We start from the raw sequence: 24,865 nt of genomic DNA on the forward strand, positions 1-24,865 counted from the left end.
TTGTTAACCCAATCACATAAAATTTTCACATAATACCCTATTTGAATACCGCTATTTAAATTGTAACCAATTATTTAAAAAAATTGCACGTCTACTCACTTCATTTCCGAAAAACTTCAGACATGCAATTTCTAAATTTATATGGCTAAAATTTGATTATTTATACTAGAAGTTCAGGTATTTATGTCTGAAGTACAGGCAAAAAAATAACTGAATTCAACCAAATGTGTCAAAAGTTGAAGCAAAAATGGCTAAAACTCAATCATATGTGCCTGAACTTCAACTATATGAAATTGTAAACACTGCATGTTTAAAATTGTTCTGAAATGAGTAGACTTGCAAAATTTAACGCACTACGAGTATGATTATAATTATGGTATGATTATAATTATGGTCCCAAAATCGGGTCGGGTTTCCGTACACTCGGCCCTCTACCTCAAGCACAAATGTTTGAATACATGTAAAGCATCACCAACATGATAAGACACTAAGAAACTGACATTACTCAATGAAAAACACAAACGGTTAATACATAAAGCAAAGCCAATACTATTAAAGTTGAATGGCTTGACATTTCATCTTTTAGCCAATCAAATGATAGAACAAGTGTAGCAGATCTTGCAGTCATTTGGGAAGTATATCCAATCACCCTAGTGTTAAACAAAGTACAAAACGGAATTAATGATACAGTTATACTTTGCTCCTTTACAAAGGCTTTTTTGCCCTGACAACTGTTCACTGACCAGGAATAGACAGAAGAATCCAATTTCAATTTGCTTCATCATTTATAGCACCTTTAGTGCTATAGGAACCCACTTCCATAAATAGGGATTATCAAGCTCCTTTATTACCTTTAAGATTTATGACAGCAAGCTCATGTTCAACAAATTCACCGGCACAAATGGGAGGATACTTGCTTGCAAGAGGACTGTCTGAAAAATGCCCTAAAGGTTTTAGCACTGCATCTGATGCCATGTGTGCAAATAGCTAGGTAAAGCAGAAAACAAATCCATGTTAGTATCACTTTTAACAAGTCAACGTTTCAACAATTGCAACTTTTGCAATTCAAATTTCAAAAAAAAAAGATTTCAGCCTATAATTTTCTCACGCACCGTAGAGGATACTCTCCACAGACTACAGTTTTGCTCCAGAGCTCGTTTAATTGCATCAGTGGTCCTATTAGTTACAACAACTTCATGCATGCCAGCCATGCATTCTCCAGCTGTCAACCATTCTATCTGAGTACATTATTGAACAAAAAGTCAAGAAAATGGTAGCAACTGAAACTTCCAACAATATGCGAGGTATATAGGAATACACCTGTAAATCAAATAGGCCTTCCAAACTATGATACAGATCTTGCAAAGTGAATATATTAAGATATATCTTGATTATAAAATTTAGCATTTTAACATTACATTCACGCCAGACCCTTCCACAGAGCTAATATTGATCTGCGAATAACTAGTTCTAATTATCTTATAAAAAGTGAACACACTTATTCAAACCAGAAAATGATCAAACATGTAAAATGGCAAAACATTGGACCACAGTTTACTATTTCACCATGCCAAGGAAACTGTAGCGCAGTGATTGCATGATCATTTTAAGTCCATGTTGATGTTGATTTGCTGGAGCTAGCAGATTAACAAGCTAAAGGCATTAGTACTGTCAAGAAAATAAGGAAGTACATCAAATTCTTTATACCTGCTTTCCTGCCTGAATAAGGAGGCATCCTACAGGAACCTTCACTTCCATTTTTCGCCCATTTCTAAGCCAAATACTTAGTCCGGGAAATCGACTTCTCCCATGAATTGTGAGGAAGTTCAGGTCATAGTGGTATCCTGCAAATACCGTTCCCTCTTTGCCATAAGCCCTCAGGTCGCTTCCCGTTGGAGCAAGCAGATGTGGTCCCTGGACATTAGAATTAGTCATAAAGCGATGAACTAAATAGAGCAAAAACAAAACAGGAGTGCTATGTTAGAAAGAAATATAATGATAACAATAGCAATTTTAGAAAACATTTTAAACTCGCAAAACATATTATGCTGATACACCCAAGAACATTGGTAGTGGGTCCCAAGTACCATTTAGCAGGCTTGATTCAATAGAGACGCACTATTCCAAATTTTCCTTTCAAAAAACAAATGAACTTGTTTTATTGTAATTTTCTTTCTTGTCCAAAAACCATTTTAAGCAACATTCCACTCGTAAAAGCAAGGTAATGCTAAGAGTTGTCATCTCATTTGTATGATCCTCGTGACTGTTCTTGTTCACATCTGATATTAGGCATTTCACTACTCACAACGAGAAGCCATACTATAGGAGAGGATTTTCAATGAGAGGTGAAGGGTGGGAACAATAATCATACATGCATGCCTAATTCATTAAGTTAAGGACAAGATTAGGATATTGATCAATCAATTGCCAAATTTGAAACTGTAACAACCTTCCAAACTAATCTAGTGAGAAAAGCTCCAACTTCTCTCTACTTTTCCTTTCAGGAATTTCCCCAAAAGGTTCTATCGGTAACTATTAACGGTCATCTTGAAAGCAAAATGCTCTCCCTCAACTTGTTCGGCAAATATCCTGGCCCTCCGCCAGCTCCCCCGACCCATCTAACCCCCAATTTCAAGCCTTCTCACTGCTAATTCATCAAGCAGAAACCACTAGCAAAGCTACTACTCCTAAAATTGGGGGGAATTTGGCTCCCGGGAACCCTCTAGGAGGGGATAACTCCCTAAATTTTGTAGTTGTAGTTGGTTGTCCAGGCAACAATGGAAAATCTACAAAGAAAAAGGTTCACCTCAAGTACAGGCCGTATGATTTCGTTGCTGGAAACCTGTGGTTAGTTTCACCTAAGAAAATATGATATGTTGGCTGAATCCTGTCGGCTCACTGTGGTTGGTAATTTCCATGAGTCAGGCATTCCATTGAAGCTGACTTCCTCAAATCAACCCCTCTTAAGGATAAGGTCAAGATTGGTGCATATAATATGAAACATGTGTTCATCGATTTTGATCTGGAGGAAGATCATAAAAATATATACAATTCCTTCCACTTAGTGGCAAGAGTATGAAGCCAGAAGAGGAGACAACGCTAACGCTGGTATGGATTAACCTCCCTAATTTCCTGTTGCATTTCTTTGAATGGGCTGCATTGCCGAACCTATAGGCATTCCCATCATCACGGACAAAGCAACTTTGTCCAAAACTAGGTTAAAGTCAAGGTTGAAAACCCCTTCTCAATGAAGTTCTGATTCATCTCATAATGAAGCAGGACACAAGGAAATCATAGTTCAGAAGGTTGAGTGCAATGACACTGGAATTATGTAATCATTGCAATGTCTAGGATCATAGGGACTTAAATGTAGAATACTCCACCCTGAAGTGAGGGAAAATTTTGTTATAGACCTGAGAAAAATCACAATGGTGTTGCACAAGTCCAAAAACTGATGAAACGCAGGTGGACATCAAGTGTGATACACAGGTTGGCAACAAAGATCTAAATGTTATAGCTATGTGTTGGAGTCCCACAGTAGTGGGATAAGGGGTCCTTGATCTCCTTATATGGTCTTGGGTAATCCTTCCCTCATGAGCTAGGATTTGGGTTTGAGTTACGCTCAAGGTTCATAACATGTTATCAGAGCTAGACCCATCCCGGTTAATTGTTTTCGATGTTGGGCCCCCCGTCTTATATTTTGTTTACGCTTCAGATGTCCAGCCCTGGGCGTTCAGGGGGTGTTGGAGCCCCAAATCGGTGGGATAAGGGGTCCTTGGTCTCCTTATATGGTCTTGGGCAATCCTCCTTCGTGAGTTGATGGGATACGAGGTGGCCATCATGAAATTGGACACTTCTTTCCGAGCTTCAAGATCCACAATATGCTTATGTCGATATTTAAAGAGTGGAGAACAAGGTCCAAGACAATTGGAAGCCCAAAAGAAGAAAGAAGACCCATGTCCTTATTCTTAAATTGGAGCCCATAAGTTAAAGGCATTTTAGTAATTAACTTAGATAATGAACCCTAGTATAAATAGACTATTATGTCTTTCTTTTGCAAGATCGATTATGTTGGATTTGAGGGTAGATTACTCTTTTGAGAGTTGGGGATTGTCCCATACCTCCTCTTGAACCTCTCTTGAATTGGAACAAGTACGTAATTCATGTATGAGTTCATTCTCTTCTCTCTTTGGATTATATCTCTTATTTGAATGTTAATCTAATTAGTTCCTAGATTCTCTTCATTGTTTCTTTGAGTTGACTGATTGCATTTCAATCCTAGATTAACCATTTCTTTCTTCACATCCTAGATTTAAGATTATTGGTTCCATTTACATATGTCTAAGTATTTAATTACTTAGGTATTTGTTTACCCCAACAATTCTCTTAATTTTCCTATCCTTCTATTGTTTTCCATAATTGTTTGTGGGGTTGAAGAACCCATCTTCAATTTCTTTGAATTCCCGAGCCCGTTTCACATCAAATTAGTATCAGAGCTTTGGAGTAATTGGGTATCCTAATACTCAATTGTTTCACTGATTTTGAGCCATCAAAATCACACACACACAAAAAACAAAACAAAACAAAAATTCACTGTTCCTGTTTAAGCTACTGTCCAAGTGTGAATCTGAAATTTTGGAAAGTCATCTGGTGATTGTGCTATTAGAAGATAGAAAATAAAAAAAAGCTATTGGGGTGTTTGTTGGAAGCAGACCACGAGGCATTGAGAAAATCTGGTTCGAGACTTTGAATTTCGGAATCGGCGAGCTGCTGGGTTATTACTATTTGGATCTTAAAAATATTGGTGAAAATTATTTGAAGCTGGTTGTTTGTGCTAAAAGTTGAACTACAATTGTGGCTTGAAGGTTTGGGTTCATGAAATTGGTTGCTGCCGAATATCAAAATCCAGATCCGGATGATGTTAATGCATGGAATTCATTTTAGCTACTTAATTGTGGAGTTGGAGATTAAATATTTAAAGTGATCTGATGCTTGGCTATTACTTAAATTTGGGTTAACTATTGTTGTGGGTTTTAAAAGTGGAGAACATTTGAACTCCAATTTTGAAGTTGAAGATCTATGGATCTCAAAGCTCTCGTGGTTTGTGTCTAAGACCTAAGTACTAAGTGATGACTTGACATCCGTGTGTATTTCCTGAATACCTTCTCACTTTCATACTTTTGTTATCTAATTAATTGTGTGCTTTTATTTATTTGTAGCACTTGATTCGTGCTTTTCTCTTTTAATTCTTTGTTTCCTAGTCCGTTAGTTTTATTTGTCCTTCTTTGTTATTGAAATAAATTCCACTCCGAACCGCTATTTGAATACTTGCTTGAAGTATTTTGAGAATGGTTGGTTCTTGAAGAGATTGTGGACATCCCTTGAGAGGTTAAAGGCAAAGAGAGATGAGCTCATTTGAGAGTGGCCATAAAAGCCTTCGGCCTTGAGTGTAAACACGAGTGTTGAGTGATATGAATTTTGAGTGATACACTAAGGGAGTGACTTAAGGTCTTTTTTTTTTTTAAACTAACCAATCTTCTTTGTTTTCAAGTGTCTTTTGTAGGTACAAGGAGTTAAAAAGGTAGACATGGAGGGTAACAGGAATCCAAGTGGTGGTTCCATGAAAGGAAATGAAAGATGGAGTTCATCTAATGAACCGGCTTATATTAGAGATAGTTTAGATACATGGTATGAGTGGTGGTATGAAGGAAATGTGATTAAAGAGAAGGAACTCCGTGAAATGAAGCTTCCTTGCTTCAATGGGAATGATGGTCCGGAAGCTCTTTGATTGGGTCCAAGAGCTTGAAGAGACATTTCACATCTTCAAAGTTTCTAACCCACAAAGAGTAATTTATGCCACGGACATATTCATAGATCATGCCTATCGGTGGTGGAATGAAGTGATGAACAAAAGGTATAGAGATAACTTAGGTGCTGTCACAAAATGGAAAGAGTTTAAGAGACTCATGGAAGAGAAATTTTCTCCTACATATTTTCGAGAAAGATATTGTGGTGAATATAATAGAGGATCTACTTGGAGTAGAAAGGAGGAGTATGATGGAAGTTTGAAGAAATATGCAACAAGGAGTAATGCTAAGAAAGAAGACTTGAGGAATAATCAAGATGTGTATCATTTGTCATATATTCACTCGAAAGGAATATCAAGAGACGTTTCTTATTGTGTCAACCATAGACATAAAGTTAAGAGCCCTTGCTACAAGTCAAATGAAGTCCTTGGAGCATATCCCATGCCTAAAGAAGAAAAGTCCTTTGCTACTTATTATTATGAGCATTCAAGTGGAGTGCAAGGTAACTTGGCTACACTTAATTATACTTCTTGTGCTAGTAGTGATAAAAGTGTGCCTTGTTATAAATCTTTGGGAGCTAGAAATTGTTTAAAGAATGTGAATAAAAATCTTGTTGGTTCTAGTAGTCATTCTTTAAAGGATAATCTTGTTGGTTCTAGTAGTCATTCTTTAAAGGATCTTACTCTTACTTCAACTTGTGAAATTATGTCACTTCTTGAGAAAAGTGTTGAATTGTCTACTTGTGATAAAAGTGAGACTTCTTGTGTTGAAAATGTTGTGGGATCTAAGATTGGTGCCTTTGATGAAGTTGTTGAAAGTAGTACTTCTTTATTGGAAAATGCAAATGATGAGGTGATGCTTGTGAATGAAGACTTGCTAGTAAGGAGATCCTTATCAACTTGTTTGAATGAAGAAGAAGAATGTACACAAAGGCATAATATTTTCTACACTAGATGCCTTATTTTGGAAAGGATGCGCACTTTGGTAGTGAATGGTGCTAGTTGTGATAACTTGGTTAGTGCTACCTTGGTGAAGGAATTAAAGTTAAAGACTTTTAATCATCCTAGGCCATGTAGGTTGCAATGGTTAAATGAATGTGGTGAACTTAAAGTGAGTAGAATGGTGAAAATTCCTTTCTTGATTGAAGCCTATAAAGATGAAGTAACTTGAGGTGTGGTGCAATTACATGCATGTCATATTATTCTTGGGAGAACTTGGATGTATAATAGAGATATTATGCATAATGGGAGGAAGAATCACTATACATTGCAAATGGAAGAAAAAGTGATCAAGCTTGAACCATTAGAGCCAAATTAAGTGTTGAAAGAGCAAGCGAAGTTGAGGGCATCCTTAAAAAATACGACAAGAAAGAGTGAGGATGAGAGAGAAAAGATAGAGAGAAGTAAGGGAGAGGAAAGTGACAACTCTTAAGTGGAAAAACGAGAGGAAAAATTGAGTGAGAAGCAGTGTTATCTAAAGCGAAAAGCGCAAAAAAGCTCTATGGTCAGCTGGGGCTTTAAGTGCAAATAAAGCGGGGGCTTTACTGAAAAAAGGCACGATGGACAAATATATGGACAAAGACTAATAATAATACGCTTGAATAACAAATATATGGACAAAGAAATCGTAAAAACATTACGATAAAGTGAAATATCAATTATCTAGTGTCATCCCTTCAAAAGAGGCTCATTGGCAAGGAAAAGTATGTCTTAGAGCCTTGATGAAGACACTGAAGCGCACATAAAGTGAGGCGAAGCGCTCAACATGTTTTGAGCCTCGCTTCAAGGCTTACGCGCGCCTTTGACAACATTGGTGAGAAGAGTAAGTTGTCACAAGAGAAGAAATTGAAAAGAAAATGAGAGAAAAGAAAGAGGGCAAACAAAAGCTTGAGAGTGAGGATCTTCCTTATTCTAATGTTACTAACCTTTCTACTTTCTCTAGTTCTTTTGCGTCTTGTGAAGAACTTGGAAGAACAAGGTACTTTTTCAAACCTTACCAGTTTCCAAAAAAAAAAAAAAGAACAAGGTACTTTTTCAAGAGAATCTATGGACTTAGTTGAGCAAGAACAAGGTAAGGAAAGTTTATTTGAAGAGTTTCGAGGTAAAATGGCTAAACTTACAACTATTTGGTGGCCAAAATTGAAGACAAAGAGGAGGTAGGATGGGGCCCAAATCTGCTCCCAAAAAGGAGCAAGGCCAGCAGCACAAAACTAATGTTCAACTTTAGTTTTCTATAATCTTTTCCTTTGAGACCTTGGTTAATTGACCTTGAACGCCCCCGCCCCCCGGAAATTCCAACTTTTATTCAGCTAGGGATTTTACTAGCATATTAAATCTAGTTTGACTATTCCCATTGATAATTTCAAGGGGATGGCAGCCCCCTTCTTATGGAGGGGTGCTTTCTTCTTCATTGTAACTAAGTTTGAATTAATATTAAAATTAGTAGCCTTGTGGCTTATGGAGACCTTTGAGGTTCTCTTTAGGATTTTGCCCTTTTTGTTTTACCGTGAAGCATAGCTTGGATTTCTTCAACGGTAAGATTTCTTATTTAAGTTCGCTCCCTCCTTTTCTTCTTTTTAATTTATTCACAGCTTCTTTTACTATTAAACAAGGTTTCAACTATCAAATACTTGAGCTTGTGTTCTTCTCTCTCAAGAATCAATCCTTCCTTCTTTCTAACAGCTAATTTTAAATTCTTCCACGAATTATGTTGTTATCAAGCGGTATCAGAGCTTTGGATGATTGAGTATTCTTATACTCACTCGATATGTTGATTTGAACACTAGAAATTTTATTTTAAAAAAACTTTTTTTTTTTTAAAAAAATTACTGTAGCGTGAACAATAGCAAAAAAATCAAAACAAGTCAAAAAAGAATTGAAATCTACTCATTGAACAGTGCGTGAACACTACCTTTTTGGTATTAGTCACTTGGTTTTGATGCGCTGTACTCAATACAATAACGTACCCAGTGTAATCCCACAAGTGGGGTCTGGAGGGTGGTGTGTACGCAGCCTTACCCCTACCTTGTGAAGGTAGATAGGCTATTTTCGATAGACCCTCGACTCAACTAATGCATAACAAGTATGCAAAGCAAATACAGTAGTGAAGAAGTCATACTAAAAACAATGGAGAAAAGAACAATAGCACCAACAAAATAAAATGATAATCGAAGCAAAGGAAACAACAGGTAATACTAAAATTGAAGAATAAGACAGTATGAGAGTAATATTAACAATACTGATACGGAAACTAGACACCACTCAACTACCTACTAACCTTCTACCATAATCCTCGACCTTCATATCTTCCTATCTAGGATCATATCCTTGGTAAACTGCAGATGTGTCATGTCATGTCTAATCACCTTTCCCCAATGCTCCTTCGGCCTATCTCTACTTCTCCTCATACCCACCATAGCCATCCTCTCACACCTCCTTATTGGGGCATTCTGTGCATCTCCTCTTCACATGCCCGAACCATCTCAGCTCGCCTCCTTTATCTTGTCCACCATGAAGGTCACTCCCACCTTGTCCTAGATATCTTCATTCCTGATTCTAATTCTATTAGTATGCCCACACATCCATCTCAACATCCTCATTTCAACTACTTTCATCTTCTGGACGTGCAATTCTAGACCAACCAACACTCCGCCCCATACAACATAGTTGGTCTGACCACCACTTTATAAAACTTACCACCACTTTATAAAACTTACCTTTAAGGCTTGGTGACACATCCTTATCACCCAAAACACCGGATGTGAACCTCTATTTCATCCACCACGCTCAAATGTGATGTGTAACATCCTCGTTAATCTCCCTATTTCCTTGGATTATTGACCCAGATACTTGAAACTTTCTTGTTTAGAGATGACTTGTGTATCAATCCTCACTTCCACATCTGCCGGGTGAGTTACGTCACTGAACTTGCACTGCAAGTCTGCAAGTATTCTGTCTTAGTCTTGCTCAACTTGAACCCTTTAGACTCCAAGGTCTGTCTCAAAATTTCCAGCCTATTGTTAACTTCGCTGCGTGTCTCGTCAATCAAATTTATGTCATCTGCAAATAGAATATACCATGGCACATCTCCTTGATATGTCGCTTGTACTCAATCTTGTGATTTTTTGACTTTAAATTGTTGGTATTCAGATCTAGTTATAATTTTTGTGAAACTCACTGGGATTTGAAGTGGTATTCAAGTTATATTCATCAAAAATTCCAAAAGGTCATCAAGAAACTTAAAAGCCACTTGGAGGAGTGCAAAGGTCTTTGCAGCACCTTTGGATTCAAAAGCTCATTTAATATACGGAAAAGGCTCAAATATGTCATCGAACTATCGGAAATGGCTCATTTATGCCACTCGTCAATAGTTTAGCTCATTTATGCCATCGAACTATCGAAAATGGCTAATTTATGTCACTCCTCAATAGTTTGGCTCATTTATGCCATCGTCCGTTACCAAAATGACTCATCCACACCATTTTTCATTAATGTCGATTTTACAATACCAGTTATGACACATGGCCTCCAACTAGACTATGGTTGTAGGGTGTATGAGTCGGATTTTTTATTAATTTGGGATTTAAAATTGGGTACGATTTAATTAAACAACGTACACCTCTAATTGGAGGTCACGTGTCATATATGGTATTATAAAACCGGCATTAATGAAAAATGGCATGGATGAGTCATTTTGGTAACAGGCGATGGCATAAATGAGCCAAACTATTGATGAGTTGCATAAATGAGCCATTTCCGATAGTTCGATGGCATAAATGAGCCAAACTATTGATGAGTGGCATAAATGAGCCATTTCCGATAGTTCGATGGCATATTTGAGCTTTTTCCGTTTAATATATTCTAGGTTATCTTGAAAGTTTATACTCTACATTGATTTTTCCTATTATTTCCTTACTAAGATACTTTAAGTATTTGTATTTAAGTGTAGTCTAGTGATTTTGTGCCTGCTTTTTTATTTCGTGTCATTTTGTTCCGTGCTTCTCTTTATTTTCATTGTGTATTTCTTTTTTTTCAGTCCGTTATAGTTTTGTTGTCCTTTTCTTTGTTTGACATAAACTCCATTCTTGAACCAAATCTTGGAACTTGCTTTGAAGGGTTTCAGTTGCTGGTTCATGGAAGATCTTTAAGGAGCATCCCTTGAGTGGTAAAAGGCAAGAGTGGTGAGATTCTTTGAGGGTAAAAGCCTATTTGAGTGATACATGTAAGGGTGTGATTCATTTTTGGTAAGGTCCTTTTGGTTCTAACAATCTTTTGTTTGTACGTAAGTAACTTGCAGGTCTTTGGGAGGTTATGGCTACATCCATAAATACCAAAAGAAAGGAAGAAGATAAAAGATTGAAAGGAAGGGATGAAGATATCTTTCACAAGGAGTTGCGAAAACTCTATGAATGATAAAGAAAGCGAATGATGAGTGGGATGAAAGAAAGAAAAGACAACATGAATCCACAAGAACATCTTCAAACTATCCTTCATCTAACGAGGTGGAGTTGAAGCTCAAGGCATATAAAAAGAAGGACCAAAGGGACATCAAATGACTGTAACAAACCAAATATCAGAGTTGTTGCTAAAAGTCCTCCAAAGGATATAAGAGGAATTCTTGGCAAGTATGTGGGTGCTTATGATGCTTTATATAGCAGATTTTTCCAAGGAAAGCAACTCAGTTGGATCCATTTTCAAACCAAACAAAAGTGAGGACGAGAGACAAAAGAAATAGAGAAGCAAGGGTGAGCAACTCGACAACTCAAGAGAGGAAAAAGGAGAGGAAGTGATAAGTGAAGAGAGTGAGTTGTCAAAAACTAGAAACGAATGGACAGAATTGAGTGAAGTGAGTTTGAGAGGTAAAATGAAAAGTGGACAAGTATACTTGAGATGAGAGATGAGGAACAGGAAGATATTAAAAGAATAGAGTGTCTAAGAAGATTCTTCTTCAAGCTCTAACTATATAACTCTTTTCTTTTTCTAGTATTTGTGATCCAAATGTTCAGGTTATTTTGAAAAAACCATTGAAGGGTTGGTACAACAATTGAAGGGAGAGACTAGCTTCAAAGAAGATTTGAAAGGTGCAAAGGCCGATGATTTGTGGAAGACAAAGTTGAGCTTAATAATCTCATGTGGTATGACCTTGCTGATGATTTATTTGTTGATGCAAATGAAACTAAACTTGTACCACAATTTGACAAGGTCAAATATTTAAGTGGAGCTATAACTCAGATTTGGAGTGAACATATTCTTCTTATGTGAACAATTTGTCACAATGTGACGAAAGTGAGGAACGAGATAAGTTGAGTGAACAAATCCAAGGAAACTTGAGAGAGGATAAATCTTGTTCTATGCTAATCCACTAACTCTTTCTTGTTTTAGTCTTACATCACCTTTCATGCAAAAAATTGAGATCAACCTTGTGTAAAGGATGATGACACCTCACTTGCAGAAGAAAACCTCATCGGTCAAGGTTTAAAAGTGTATGGTAACCCATTGTGGGATGATACCAAAGATGAGTTTGCATTACATTTTTGTCCACTTTGGAATTCCAATGAAGAAAGTAAAGATGATGAACTTTCCAATGAAGATAAAGAGGGACATAAAGCTTTTGATGAAATAGATATTGAGGAAGTTGAGCTAAATGCAGAATGTAGTGGCTCAAGTGTGGAAAAGGATAAGTGTTCACATGTTACTAAGTTCACAATATCTTTATCTTGTTTTGTAAATCCTTTTTTTTGCAGATTTATTCCAAGTCGCTTCTCAAGGAAATTACTTTTGATCCATACCTTGGCTATTATATATCCAATGTTGAGGTTAAGTTGTTTTAAAAGAGCAAATATGCTTTTGGTCTAGCTAATGATCCTCTATTGTTTAAAGAGCTTATGAATTGTGTTTTTAGTGCTTGTGTTGGCAATTACATTATTCTACCAGACGATGTTATGCTTGGATATTTAAAAAGGGTGTTTGTACATAAAAGAACTAAGTGAGTTAAGTGGTTGCATGGTACGTTGTGTTATTTTTATCAAATGCTTATTGGGTTTTCTTTGCTACTTATTGTGATTATCATGTTTGGTTGTAGGTATTTGTCAAGATTCGAGGACAAATTTTCTTTAGGAGGAGGAGAATAATAGCAACAATGAAGGCTTACATCCATTGAAGGAGCAAATATGGTCTATGTCAAGATTCAAGGACGAATCTTCTTTGAGAGGGGGAGAATTATAGCAGTCATGGAAGCTCGACTCCATTGAAGGACAAAGATGAAGATTTAAGAGCTTCAAAAAGGTCCATGACAAGATCCCAAACAAGGAAATTTCAGGTCAAGCTCGATGGGCTTCAATTAGCAACTAAAAAGTGTCTTATTGTGGAAGAAGAGCTCAAAGCCTAAGTGAGATATTTTGGTCAAGTCTTACAACTATTTGGTGGCCAAAATTGAAGACAGAGAGGTGGGATGGCGCCCGAATCTGCCCCCAAAAAGGAACAAGTCCAGCAAATATAGTATTCTAGAATCTTCCTTTAAGGCTTTGATCAATTGAACGCCCCCCCCCCCCACCCCACCCCACCCCACACACTCAAGGGGACGGCAGCCCCATTCCCATAATATTAGTAGCCTTGTGGTTTATCCAAACCCAAGGAATCATTTCAGGAAAACCAGCATTGCATTATAGAAATCTTTTTTCCTTCTACTGTAAAAGATTGGACATCCTAACTAAGTAAAAGTGAAATCTTTTCTTCCTATTCCAATAGCTATTTCCACAGTTAAAGCTATATCTCTTGTGACATTGTGATGCATATACGTTGAACTCTTCTCTCTGTTGACTTTTTGGCCAGAAGTGACTTCATACTTCCTCAGAACTTCCATAACTAATTGCAGTGAGAATGGATCAGCTAAAGAAAACACAATCATATCATCAGCATAGGCTAAATAATTTACCTTAGGGCCCCACTTGAACATTCTATATCCTTTGAACTTTGGAACCTGATGTAGGGCATTCAAGTTTCTGGATAATACTTCAGCTGCCAAAATAAACAAACTAGGGGACAAAGGGTCTCCTTGTTTCACAGCTCTTGCGGATTGAAAAAACCCTTCTTGTTGTCCTTTAATCAATACTGAGTACCAGTTCTTACTGATAATTCTGAAAACCATTTCAATCAATCTCTCAAAAAATCCCATCTTTCTCAACACTTTAGTTAAAACCAACCATGACACCCCATCATATGCCTTTGCCATGTTCAATTTCGAAACTACATTATTGTTATTGTCAATCTGATATCTGTGATGATCTCCTGATTAAGTAAAATATTCTTCACTGTACTCCTCCCATTTACAAATCCAGCCTGATTTAAGGAGATGACGTGAAGCGGACATTCCATCGATCTTTCATGAATCGGTCTAGAAAAGATCTTGTTCACAAAATTTCTCAAACTAATTAGTGTCATATCCGAAAAGGCATGGACTAGACCCCTTTTTGGTAATAAGACTAGATTAGTGTGAGTAACAAATGTAGGTAAATCTGCTCCACAAATGAATGCCCTTACCATATTAGTTATGTGTTCACCAATTATACCCCAGCATGTTTGAAAACACAGTCCAGTAAAGCCATCAGGACCTCCTGCAGTTTCCTCATTTAGACTAAACACAATCTGCTTAACCTCTTCATGGGTAGGTAAATCAGTGATATTCTCATTTTGGTCATCAGATATCATCCATGATCCAGTATTTCATAGTTTCCTGGATCTTGTTCCTTTGTGAGTTTGATCTTTGAAAAATCTGATAGTCCTCCTGAGAAATTCCTCATTATTCTCCATTCAGTTTCCATTTCGATCTTGAGTTCTTCTCAACCATATCCTCTTCCTTCTACCTTGCACATAGGCAAGGAAGGACCTGGTGTTCCCATCTCCATTCTGATAGCATTACATTCCTGCTTTCTGTTTCCAGAACTCCTCCTCAAGTTGCAAGTATCTATTCAAATTGGCTTGTACCCTATACAGTCTTTCCCTATTGTTAGGTGTAGGATGCAACTCAAATTGAACTTCATGGACTTCGATCACATCTTCCAAATTCTCTATCTCCTGAAATATATTTCCAAAGGTAGCTTTACTCCACTGAGTCAAAACTGGTTTCACTTTTTTCAGTTTGTGATGAAACAGTACAAAAGGATTGGTTGGTCATAAAATCAGCTTTCTAGTGTAACCTAACTATGTCCAGAAAAGTTTCATTTTTAACCCAGAAGTTAAGAAATTTAAAATGTTTCTATACTGGTGCTAAATTTCTGGTATATGCTACTAGTAATGGGGCACGATCTGATCCACTCCTGATTAAATGAAAGATTTCTATACCATGATATCTTGTCTGCAATTCTTGGTATCCCAAACATCTGTTCAATCTCTTAAATATTCAATCATCTTCACTCTTCACTCTGCCCATTCCATCAGGTATATTTGCTCCCTTTGAATCCCAGATCACTCATACCACAGTTCTGAATGCATTGTACAAAATCCTACACTTCATTAATCCATAAAGGTAGTCCACCATATTTCTCTACCTCTGAGGTAACGACATTAAAGTCTCTACCTATCATCCATGGATTTGTCATATTATTAGCCATATTCTCTAGAGAATCCCATAATTCCAACCTCTCAGCTTGTGTACATTTAGCATACATCAAAGTAATCACTAGATCCTCCTGAAGGTCTTGACTCTTCAATTTGACAGTAAGTTGTTGTTCATGATCTGCAAGATACTTATTGCAAAACTTTCATCAAAAAATGTCCATATCTTTCCTGAGACATTCACTATATCTGTTTGAAGGCCCAGTTTTCTTCTGTATCCTACTATTTAGTCTGCGTTCTGAAATTGCTCCATTAAACCAATAAAGCCAAACTGATATTTCATATGCATTTTAATAAGCCTTTGAAAAGCTTCAATGGTATTAGCAAATTTAATATTCCATATGAGAACATTCTTCATAGATTAATAGATTTATTAATAGTTCCTTGTTTGTACTCCACCTCCTAGTAGAACACTGCTTTCTCTTTGATTCTTCTTTTTTCCTTTTCCTGCTGACTTTCCTTTCTAAATTTGTCTAGGCGATAAATCACCAGGTCTTGTCACACTTCTAAAGTTTTGATTAGTGGAGTGAACATTCAAGCCCCCCTCCTTTGTTTTTTCAAAATCCTGCTCCTGTGGCTTTTCAACTTGAGTAACTATCTGTCCTGTGTCAATTTCTTTCAAAACAATCTGTTGATCTTCATTAATTTGATTCTCCTGTATCTGATTATTTCCCTTTTCACCTTGTTCCTCATTTGTTTCCTTGGTTTTATCCCCTTTGCCAGCTTCACATCTTGACTTATCAGTTCTAATTGATTTTTATTTTTTAATTTTGTTTTGATAAAGTAATCAAATGTCATTATTAAAGCATCAAGATGATGCAAGGTTACAGGTGGGCAAAAGAAGCTGCTTCAAACAAAACAGGAAGCAAACTTAGACTAAAAACCTGTAAAACAGCCAAAAGGAATCCTGCCTTTTGTACTAAGCTAAGCTAAAGACAGGGAACTAGCAAAATCCAAAAAAGTATCCACGCTGTTTACAGGTAAGAAAATGCCAACTAAATAAGCACTCCAAACATCTACCCTTGAGAGTACCAATAGGAGTCGAGATTCCATCATGATCATGTTCTTGTATTTTCATTTTGGTATCACCGTTGTTATCTTTCCTTGTCTCTCAGTTTGGTTTTCCTCCTGCGTATCCTTCTGGCCTGGTTGTTCTTCCAAAATTGATTGGACTCCTTGTCTTGTAGTTGTCTTTGCCTCTCCTTCAACTTCTTGTACAGAAGTATTGCTAGTATATAAGACCATCTCCTTTTGTGTATTAATTATTTGCTCTTCCTTTTGGTTGTTGTTGCCCTCATTCTTCTTTAAAATAAAATTGTCTTTTACCCATTATTTTGTATTGATCAGCTTTCCCATCTCCTGATCATCCTTCATAACATCTGATGTAATCTTCCCTCCATCCTGTTTTAGTTGCTTCTCTGTGGTAATTTTTTTTTTGTTTAAACTACTTCTTTGTGGTACTTGAAGTACCAGTATCCAAATCATTATCCTAATCGTCAGCCTTTCCGAGTATAGCAAATATATTTTGTGTTTCCACAGAGTCTACAGCCTTATTATTCTGTGAATCATTCTTGCCTGATTCTGCTACAATTTCTATGCCACTTTTATCTTAACGTATTTACTCCTCCTCTACATCCATTCCTATTTCCTTTGAATATTCCCAACAACTTTACCACTGCTTACCACCTTGTTTTGGTTAGCTGTTGTACCAACCTTGTTATCTTCATCTGTCTCTACTCTGTATTGCCTCTCTAATTCCGAATGTAAAGCCCTACACTCTACTTCTTCATGTCCTTGTAACTTACAATGCTTCCAACACTTTGGAAGATAATCACATTGAATCTGAATCCACTTGGACTTGATTTCTCCTGTAGCATCATCTTCCTCCACAATATTAATCCTTTGAGGGTGAGTAGCTAACAAGTGGCCTTCCACCTTCACTTTGGCACAGCATGGCCTGGGGTCATGTTATATGTTGTCATATCAATTGTTAAAGGTCTCCCAACTGCAGAAGCCAACGGAAACACTGCTTCCTTCACAAAAGGAATTGGAGGCAAATCTGGAAACTAATCCATGCGACTGCCACTGATGTTTCTTCATCTGGTACAAACCATGGATCCCAAACCAGTCAACGCATCTGCCCTTATGTATCTTGCACCTTTAAATAGTAAGCTGGTGTTGATAACATCTGGACATAGTCTTCCAAGAGTGAAACGTATGAGCAAGTGCCTGTTCTCGATCAATCATATCGTACAAGGGCCTTCGATTTCACACTGGTTAAGGATAACTTTTCTCAATTCCTTCACGTCCGGCTTACTATATGAGAATTTACCAAGTACTACATATTGGAGATTTTCTGGTACAATAAGTTTTTTCACCTCGGGGGATTTCCACATGACATGAGGTTCTCCATGAAGATGAACTGGTTTAGGGGGCACGACCCGCGTGGTACTATCTGATGTGCCTGGTTTCAGGAGGTTAGCATATTTCATCAAAGAGGATGCCTGTTGAGGGTTTGGGGATGGCAGAACAGCCTCCGATGAAGGGTGTCCAACTGTCCACAGGCCAGATGGGTCATGAAAGACCGGTGTTAGGGTTTCTCGTCTATGTTTTGGCTTGTTGTGTGCAATGCAGTGGCTACAGGTATTCTCACAGTTTACTCTCACGCAGTGCTTGCCTTGATGGATCCTGGATCTACTTATACTTGTGAGTCTCCATTCTATGCTTCTTGTTTGGAGCAAGGCCTTGATTTCCTACCTGAGCCTTTTCTAGTATCTACCCCAGTAGGGGAGTCTATTGTAGTGGCCCGAGTATATCGGGAATGCACAGTTTCAGTTCAGGGTAGAGAGACCTTGGTAGATCTTATCGAGCTTCAGATGGTCGACTTCGACAGTATTATGGGTATGGATTGGTTGGTGGCGTGTTATGCTACACTTAATTGCCGTAACAAGCTTGTTACATTAGATATACCGTGGAGGCCCCAGGATTGAGAGGAAGGGTTCTGCAGCCACTCCGGAGAAGCAGATTATCTCTTTCTTCAAGGCTCGCAATGATTAGCCAGGGTTGTTTGGGCTTCATAGCCACGGTTCAGGATACTAGTACAGAGGTGGTAACTATCAGCAATGTCCCTATGGTACACAACTATCCGCACACCAGTAAACCTATTAATTTGAAATGTTCTTTGTATGCCAATGATATGAAACATCGCTAGACAGACTAAGTCACAGAGGTGATAGTAACTGCATAAGGCAGGGAAAGCTCATTTTAACAAAGGGAAAGGATGTTTAAGTCACAACGATAACAGAAACTGAAATAAGAAAAGCAGAGAGGGATCAAAGTGCCGCAACTTTTTAATACGTATGAACATTTGCTTCTTGTTCTGATACATTCTAGCAAAGATAAAGATATAGTATTCATGTAATAGATCCACAGAACAAGTTGCAAACAAGTGAAGCAATGCAACAATTTTTGTACACGATAGAAGTAATACTGAGTAAAATCAGACCATTTCCAAACAAAGAAGTGTATCCAAGCTCTTGATGAATCGGATTTTATATCAATTTGACACCAACAAGAATCAGTCGCACTTAAACAATCTTAGGTATGTCCATTGTTCATTGAAAGCGAATTTAAGTATAATTCAGCACAAGTCTGCCTTCCCTTGTGGGTGAAGGGGGAGTTCTTGAGTTATAGCATAAAACAGCATCCTTACCGACAAACAATAATTAATTAAGTCTTCAAATTTCATGATACACAAGCAATCAGTTGGATACGTAAGCAATCAGTTGGAGACACAATATAAAAAAAATTCACTGACATGAAACAACAGTCACCTGCTGCATAAGGGAAGTGAATGCATCCTTTGAGAGACCAAAACCAATAGCAGCCATTTCAGCAACGGACTGAAAAAGACCAAGCAGTCACATTCCAGAATAGTCTAACCAGCAGCATAAATAAAAGATACAAATGCTTAGCACCCACCTCTATAGCAGATATCATCTTATATCCCCATGAATCCATAGTAGATTTCCATTCAGGAAAGCCCTCGGGTATTACTGGCTCTGAATTCAGTTCCTGCAAGAGTATAATGCTTGTTTTCTTACTAGCAGCAATTTCCATTTCTTATGGCACTAAGGGCTCGTTTGGTACGAGGGATAAGGATAAATAATCCCGGGATTATATTTCAGATGAGTTTATCCCACGTTTGGTTGGGATAAAATCGCAGTATAACTAATCCCGGGAAAACTTATCCCGGGATTGTAGTGTTATTTTATCCCTATGGAAGGGTGGAATAACTAATCCCAGGATAAGTTATCCTGGGATAACTTGTTTCCAACCAAACGATCCCTAAGTGTATCCATTGATTGGGACTAAAATCAAGCAATGTCATTGATCAATCTCATCTTTGAATAAAATTATTTTTATTTTTTTAATCAAGATATGAATAACATTATTGAAATGGGGAAATGAGTGGAGAAACCTTAAAACGGGTAATCTTTGGACGGGGACCAACTCTCCACATGTATCTCCATTTACGATCTGGTCCAGATGGACTAGATGGTTGATATTCTTTAGGCATTGCTTTGAGCTTCTCTTTCATTTCCTCATCAACCAGGCTACGCGGGACTTCAACTCCTTCAGGTGTCACCCCGACCTGTCAGACAATGACATGTGTAGTCTTCCAAATAAGAGGCTTAATGAGTAGAGTTGGAATTTACTGAACTGATTGAATACATCCTTCTTTCTTGTTATTAATTGATAAAACTAGCTGTTTTGACTACTACTTGAAATTGGAGATGGTAATCTGTGAGGACAACAAGGAGAGATGGAAGATTGTCCCAGCTTGCATCTGGTGGACAGTTTGGAAGGAGATGTACCAGAGGTGTTTTGAAGATAAGAGTATCTCAATTCAGAAGTTGAAAATGAATTGTCTAGTGCTTTTCTACTTTTGGTGTATTCATGAATGTCCTCAAGAGGCAGAGGACATTCCAGTGTTTTAGATTATTTATGAGGGGTTTAGGTGGTAGGTTTTGCTCTTTTGACTACTACTTGTAATTATTACTGAGTACACCTTTGGTGTAGTTCTTTGTTTATAACAGATATGTTAACTGTTCCAAAAAAAAAGTAGCTGTCACTTCTCTACAATTGACAGTAAAACCATGAGAAAGAGAATCAAAGCAAAAGAATGGAACATTACATTTGTTTTGGGCAGACAACTGGCTCGGGCATGGAAGTTTGAAAGATCTTTTTCCTGATTTGCTCAGTATCTCTACCTCTCCAAATGATTATTTATCTACAGCTAAGGGATTGCAAGGATGGAACATTACATTTAGGAGGGATCTGAATGATTGGGAAATTGAAAGAGTAGTGGAGTTTTTTAAGACCTTGGAAGTCTTCCAGGGGTTATCAGAAGCAGAGGATAAGCTGCTGTGGAATCCAAGCAAAGATGGGGCCTTCACAGTCAAATCTGCCTACTTAACAATCAGCAACTATGCTCATCAGATAGTCGACTGGCCGTGGAAGTTTATCTGGAAGACTAATGCTCCTAGAAAGGTTCTATGTTTCACCTGGCTGGTGGCTAGGCAGGCAGTTTTGACTCGGGAAAGGTTGAGAAGAAGGGGGTTCGAGGTATGCTCCACATGTTTGTTTTGTGAATCTTACACAGAAACAAATAGCCATCTGTTTCTTCATTGTTCTTTCACTATTCAGCTGTGGCAGCTCTTTCTCAATATTGTGGGGATCAAATGGTGTGTGCCTGCAAACACTGTTGATCTGCTTAAGAGCTGGAACAGTTTGGGAGTTTCAGTTAGACAGAAGAAATGGTGGAAATTGGTTCCTGCTTGTATTTGGTGGACAATTTGGAAAGAGAGAAACTCTAGGGTTTTTGATGATAGGGGTAATCATGTGCAGGATATTAAGATGAAGTGTCTACTTTTGTTTCACTTTTGGTGTAAAGAATGCTACTTAGAGGAGGAGGTTTCCTTAATAGATTTTATAGGGCAATTGTAACTGTTGTTTTAGGATTTTTGTTGGCTGCGGGTACTTCTCCTCTGTAAATATGGCTTCAGCACTGCCCTAGTGCTATTAATACCAATATTACCAATTTCCAAAAAAAAGAATCAAAGCAAAAGAAGATTGTTATTTAAAACATGTAGTACAAGCAGCAGAAAATAGAAATTGTACTATTCAATGCCGTTCCCAAATTAAAGCCAGATGCTCTGCAGCCCTAATACTCCAGAAATCTTTTACCATATGCTTCTATACAGCATATTGGCAACCTTTAAGAGCTTCAGAGCATCGCGTTCTATGCTTATCTAGCTGATATAGCAAAAGAAATAGAAATGGAACAGCCAGTTCCAAATATTTGTGATCCATTCAATCAAATGCTTGAAAGCTCAACTCCTTAGCATACACTTATAGTTAATAAAGAAGATAGAATCATCAAGCGAGGTATTAAGATGAAGAATGTTAAGGATCTACTGAACAGCTGGCAAGCACAGTACACGAAGAAAAAGATGAACATGATTTAGAAGCTTATACCTTTATGCATCATTTGGACAGTTTAGAACAGAAGGAACAAGAGATGTTCTGAAGGGAAAAAGGAGCAGATTTTTGTTACAAAATATAGGTGTTTACAACACTTGTTTTGCTGGCATAAAGGTGATATTGTAATTAGCAGATAACTTCTTGGACTTGCTAGATTAAGTTTTTGGGTAGTCTCTGCACAAATCCAATATTTTTGTACTCTTTTTGCTACCTTCTTGGTACTGTTTTCACTAATAAAAATTACCTTATAGTAAAAAAGGTATTTCTGGTGCCTTGTGTTTCAGTTATGCAAATATGTAGATTTTGACAACATGCACTTAAGGCTTAAGTTAGCAAACATGCAACAGTTTGGCGATTAGAAATTCAAATAATCAAATCATACTTTTACGCATTTTACACTTGTGATTATTAATTGAATAAAGCACTTTTCTAATGAACAATAAACTCTCACTTGCCAAAATGTAAAGTGTTTGTTGTTAGCAAAGCTGTCCAATTTCTGTATGTACTATAGTTTCCTTTCACATTCGATAAACGCCAACCGTTGAGAATTAACCAACAGGTTTTAAACCAATGGGGTTTTTTCAAGTAAATTATTGGTGAGGCAACAAGATCACGCAAGAAAAAGCTATATTTTACTGGCCACCTTATTTTTGTCAAGCTTGATTAAAGCATAAGCTGTCAAAGTCTTTGATTTATCATAGAACCCTGTATTGACCCTAATTTCTTTCACAACAATAGGGACTAGATGGTTGGGCTGCTTAGGAGTTTATAGCCTCGAACCTCTCATGATAACAAATCTGGAAGAAGGAAGTCGGGCTAGGGTTGTGATTTGTTGCCTTTGCTAATCCTAAGCCCAACTACTATGTCTTACACTCAAATTGGAGTAAATATAATGCCCCATCAGACTTGAGTGTTGAGGATAATATATGTATAATTGAGGAAACAGGCCAGTCGGGTGTTGAAATTTCAAGCAATCATTATAAATAACACTTGGTTAATGTGGAAAAAAGCAAAATTACCCCCAAAATTGAGAATAAAAGCATTGCTGAGATAGATAGATAGATAGATAGATAGATACCTGATAGTGTAGATGAGGACGCTCCTGAAGACGCTTAAACTCTTCAGGTTGTTGGAAGTATTTTTCCATCATATCAATGAACCTATCATTATCTTCAGCGGTGCACCTGGGATCCTTCACCAGTAAAGCTCCAGTCTCTCTTAGGGTTCGACTCACCTCCAAGCACACACTCTCTATTTCCGAATCCAAAGATGAATTTTCCAGATAGGGTGCCAGATCGATTACCGGAAGCTCCATTTCCGACAGAATTTGGGTGCCGTAGAAATGCTTGGATCTTTAGAGCTTATATTTATTTATTATAATAAAAATAATAATAAATGCTAATGGCTTGGCGGGAGAAGTCTTTTTCGTCTATTTTTCGTGTGTAAACGCCGCACCCAATCACCAATTTACGTGATTCCATCTCATTTTGGGTTTTTGCTACACTAAACACAGGTGGTTTCTTTTTCTTTCTTCTTTGCCCAAAATTTTCAAAAAAATAAGAATAAAAGAGAACTTCAATTTATTTCCGACTTGGTTACTTGATAAGACTAACGATCCGTTTTGGAAAGTCACCTAGTAATTGAAATTGGTGTAATTACTAGGGTATTAATTACCACGACCTGTCTGTTTGTCATTTAATTACAAGCGTATTGTTTGGTTGCACAAGTGTAATTATATAGTTAGATTAAATTTTAAAAATAAAAGCTGATTATCAAAAATTAAAAGTCAATATTTTGAAAATTTCGTACATTTGTAAATGGTATTAAATTAGGTATTTAAGATAAATATTTTTTCTTTAAAATACTCTATTTAATAATCATATATCTGTTACTAATATTGTAAAAAACAGTTGATATATATATTTTAAGTTCATAATATTTAATTTAATTAATTATAAAAACTAAAACACACATTACATCATGGACTCAATGTTTGAAAAAAAAAGATTAATATTTGTAAATATAACGTCATAACATTGTTCAGATGTTGGATAAAAAAATAATAGGATTTTAAAACTCTATGCGAATTAGGGCAAAGTAATTACCTCGATTAGCCCACGTTTATTTTTTCACCCGCTATAGTCGCTGTTTTTGCATGTGAGAGGAGTAGCGAACGCAATCGGCGGAGCCTTATCGTCGCCAGTGGCTGAGGTTGCAATTGCGGCGGCGTAGGGCCAACCATAGTTGACGGCGATCTTAATTCGATTTAGAGCAAAATCCTAATCGTGAAAATCTCTGTTTCAATAGATCGGAATTCGGTCAACGGTGTTTTTTGGGCTACGCAAGTGAACCAGATCTAGTGTTTCGGCAAAATGTTTATACACACCTCTTATACACTATTATACACTTTTATACGGTGTAGAAACGAAACGTAAACGAACGTGCCAAAATAACGACTCTACTCACGTTAGTTATAGTGTTCATGTCCTTTCCTTCTATTGTAATGTTATTGAATTATGTTATTTTGGTTCTTGAGTTCTTATTGAGATTCATGATGACTAGTAGCTATATAATGTTATTCGGAGGTTTACCGACCTTACATCACTCTGATGGTCTCAGATTATGTTCTTCTAATGTCTCTCATGCATTTATTTATATATATATATAGATGACTTCACACCCTCAGCTATAATCAGCGGGTACGTCACTAGTGTGCGCTATATATATGTATTGCCACCACTGATCAGTTGGGTACGTTATGATGATGATGTTAGCCCCACAGAGCGGCTTGATATGTATATATATATATAAGTATATGTATATTAAGTATAAGCATGCATGTCATGCGCCCGCAACTGCATTCAAAGTCTCAGGTTGAGTCTTTCTTGTTTCTCTTTACAT

General features: G+C 37.2%; 1 protein-coding gene across 2 annotated transcripts; it reads right to left on the minus strand.

Annotated features, from left to right (window-relative positions):
* Nucleotides 1-480: 480 nt before the first annotated feature.
* Nucleotides 481-23,478, minus strand: LOC132044240 (uncharacterized). 2 transcript variants are annotated; one of them, XM_059434725.1, is made up of 7 exons: nt 23,043-23,472; nt 19,899-20,072; nt 19,400-19,492; nt 19,252-19,320; nt 1,708-1,914; nt 1,113-1,238; nt 481-987 (listed from the first exon to the last, which is right to left on the minus strand). In XM_059434725.1, the coding sequence occupies exons 1-7, from the start codon at nt 23,277-23,279 to the stop codon at nt 835-837; spliced, it is 1,059 nt and encodes a 352-aa protein (XP_059290708.1). In that variant the 5' UTR covers nt 23,280-23,472; the 3' UTR covers nt 481-834. The 2 variants fall into 2 exon arrangements, with proteins under 2 accessions (XP_059290708.1, XP_059290709.1); XM_059434726.1 differs by lacking the exon at nt 19,899-20,072 and having other exon boundaries at nt 23,043-23,478.
* Nucleotides 23,479-24,865: the final 1,387 nt, after the last annotated feature.

This window comes from Lycium ferocissimum, unplaced genomic scaffold, assembly GCF_029784015.1.
Source record: "Lycium ferocissimum isolate CSIRO_LF1 unplaced genomic scaffold, AGI_CSIRO_Lferr_CH_V1 ctg3952, whole genome shotgun sequence".
Classification (NCBI taxonomy): Eukaryota; Viridiplantae; Streptophyta; class Magnoliopsida; order Solanales; family Solanaceae; genus Lycium; species Lycium ferocissimum.